The sequence below is a fragment of the Cephus cinctus genome, unplaced genomic scaffold (assembly GCF_000341935.2).
Source record: "Cephus cinctus unplaced genomic scaffold, Ccin1 Ccin1_scaffold0129, whole genome shotgun sequence".
NCBI lineage: Eukaryota > Metazoa > Arthropoda > Insecta > Hymenoptera > Cephidae > Cephus > Cephus cinctus.
The window spans coordinates 2,768,474-2,770,679 of record NW_014332862.1 but is presented as its reverse complement, the minus strand read 5'-3'; the positions used below and the strand labels follow the sequence as shown (position 1 = coordinate 2,770,679).

General features: G+C 37.2%; 2 protein-coding genes across 2 annotated transcripts in view; one reads left to right on the top strand and one right to left on the bottom strand.

Annotated features, from left to right (window-relative positions):
• Positions 1-6: 6 nt before the first annotated feature.
• Positions 7-1,044, top strand: LOC107262898 (endoplasmic reticulum metallopeptidase 1-like). Its single transcript, XM_015729555.2, has 4 exons — positions 7-90; positions 157-365; positions 431-728; positions 786-1,044. The coding sequence occupies exons 2-4, from the start codon at positions 331-333 to the stop codon at positions 945-947; spliced, it is 495 nt and encodes a 164-aa protein (XP_015585041.1). The 5' UTR covers positions 7-90; positions 157-330; the 3' UTR covers positions 948-1,044.
• LOC107262893 (proteasome subunit alpha type-4) overlaps positions 1,032-2,206 on the bottom strand; it is a 6,634-nt gene continuing 5,459 nt past the window's right edge. Inside the window, exons 3-4 of the mRNA XM_025080265.1 lie at positions 1,372-1,654; positions 1,032-1,289 (exon numbers count right to left, since the gene is read on the bottom strand). Coding sequence (XP_024936033.1) covers positions 1,147-1,289; positions 1,372-1,654 — 426 coding nt within the window. The 3' untranslated portion in view covers positions 1,032-1,146. The remainder of the gene's footprint in view (positions 1,290-1,371; positions 1,655-2,206) is intronic.

Here is a 2,206-nt window from a genome sequence, read left to right as displayed (position 1 = left end):
ATCATACTCTTTGGTGTTCTCTTCACAACTTTGGGATTCCCATACAGTGTTGAACCCACTGACCCGTCACCAGAAAGGTTCTGGCTCATTGTAAGTATTATGAGATTTTTAAAAACGCATTTAAAGAATCTGCTTTCGTACTTGTTATACTTCTAGCACACTCAAAGAACTTTTCATGATATCAGTGGCAACGTCATTGCTACCGATGCAGGTTACTGGATCCTAAACCTAGATAGAAATAGTCCGAAACTGATTCAGGAAGCAATACCAGAGTTACAAAATGCTAAAGTAGTTGATGTCAGTTGTAATAATAATATTACGTACTGCGGAATGCCCTTGTGGAAGACCAGAGATATTCCGCTTGTGTAAGCTCATTTTAATAGGTAGGTCAAAATTCGCGCCAAGTATTTAATTCATTGTGTTATTTTAGAAACAAGAGCGTTTGGGTTTCTTCAAAAGCCCCAACCATTAATCAGACTGAAGAATCAATATTAACAGCGGCTTGGAATAGTACCACTGACGAAGCTAGAAGATTGTACTTGAACGTATCGGGATCAAATCGTTTGAATCTTATTTTGGTACCTCGTGCGGGTGTAGTGCTCAACTCTTGGTCACTGCTTGACAACGTTACTACAACCATCACGTGGAATGACAGACCACTTTATTTCATTTTGCTAAGTTCAGCATCGGATCCAGCAGGTCCTTGGCAATTGTGGCTAGATATGACGGTAAGCTATTCATTGTTATTGTATTATAGCATGTAATCGAAGTCCATTAAATTTCAGGTTTCCACGGATGTGGATGCCGTTATCGATATCCTCTTCGTCAGCCATTACTTTTTATACTCAAGATTGGCGGATTTACCTTATAAATCCATTTTAAATCAATTACCACCATGGGCAGTACCACTGCATTGGACATCAACAACAAAATCATATATTTTTTGAAAAATTGTCTAAATGCAGTTTCTACCGTACTTTATTAATGGTGAAGGGAATATTGGAAAAACACTTGTGAAGTGAAAATATAAATTTTCTAAAACATAAAGAAAAAGTCTTATTATTTTATTATTTTATCGTGCAGTCAATAGTCTTTCTGTTGACATAACCATACAAAGTAAAAATTAGGTTAGTTTCCTTTGCTAGCCTATAGTTTCTGTTTCTCTTTTTTTGCTTGTTCTGCCAGAGCTTCCAAACGATCGTACTCTGCAATCAGAGCCTGAACTTCACTAGCTGGCAATATTCGTGTCTTGGTCTTACCATTTTCTCTTGTTAATCTAGCCATTTCAACTGCAAATAGGTCAGGTTAGGTTATGTCATACTAGATTTATTGCAATACAATAATATGACACTATGTAAACAGTAAAGTTACCCTTATCAGCCGAAAGCTTATTCATATCTAAAGTTTTGGACAGGACTTTAATAGCAAGTGCCATGGCATCCTTCAAAGTAGTTTCACCTTCCTTATACTCTTGCTTCAAAGAAGACACAGCAGCAGCTGAATTATTACCAATGCAGGTAGCCTTCCAACCACCATAATTGCCACTAGGATCAGACTGATACAGCTGATACCCATAATGACGATCCCAGCCCATGTAGAGGATGGAAACACCAAAAGGTCTCTTTCCACCATACTGAGTATACGCTTGTTTTACATCACAGAGCCAAGATACAAGTTTTTCACAAGGTATAGTTTCTCAAGGTAAAAAAAGTATATATGTATACATAAGTGTGTGTGTAGTAATATGTAGAAAAACGCTCCCTGTACATTATATATATTGCGTCTACCATTAATTCTTTAAGGTATGAACATTGTACTACAATAACATGTATTATTGTTTTATTCATTTTTTCCCTTTAGTTTTCCTTCTTCTCCCTTTCTTTTTTTTTCAAGAAAATATAAATGCGGTTACTTAAATTTTAAGACTATATTGATTCTATTCCCGACATACATGTTCTTTGTAAAGGATCAAGAGACTCGGTCGAGTCTCGCGCCAAGTACAGGCAACCGGCTGTACAGGGCGCAGCGCGCCGAGACTCTTTACTCGAGTCAACTCCTTATACCTGTGTTTGGAACGAAATATCTTATGAACCGCTATATATGAGGAAAAGTTATTGATACATTCACTATAGGAATTGAAGGTTCTGAAGCGATTGCCACCAAGTTCAATACGATTAGTGTACGAGATCAGGGCGTATTGAGATGG

Coding starts and splice junctions, on each gene's coding strand:
- LOC107262898 (XM_015729555.2), top strand. CDS start 331: ATGCCCTTGTGGAAGACCAGAGATATTCCGCTTGT. Junction 366..430: donor ACCAGAGATATTCCGCTTGT/GTAAGCTCATTT, acceptor GTGTTATTTTAG/AAACAAGAGCGTTTGGGTTT. Junction 729..785: donor AATTGTGGCTAGATATGACG/GTAAGCTATTCA, acceptor ATTAAATTTCAG/GTTTCCACGGATGTGGATGC.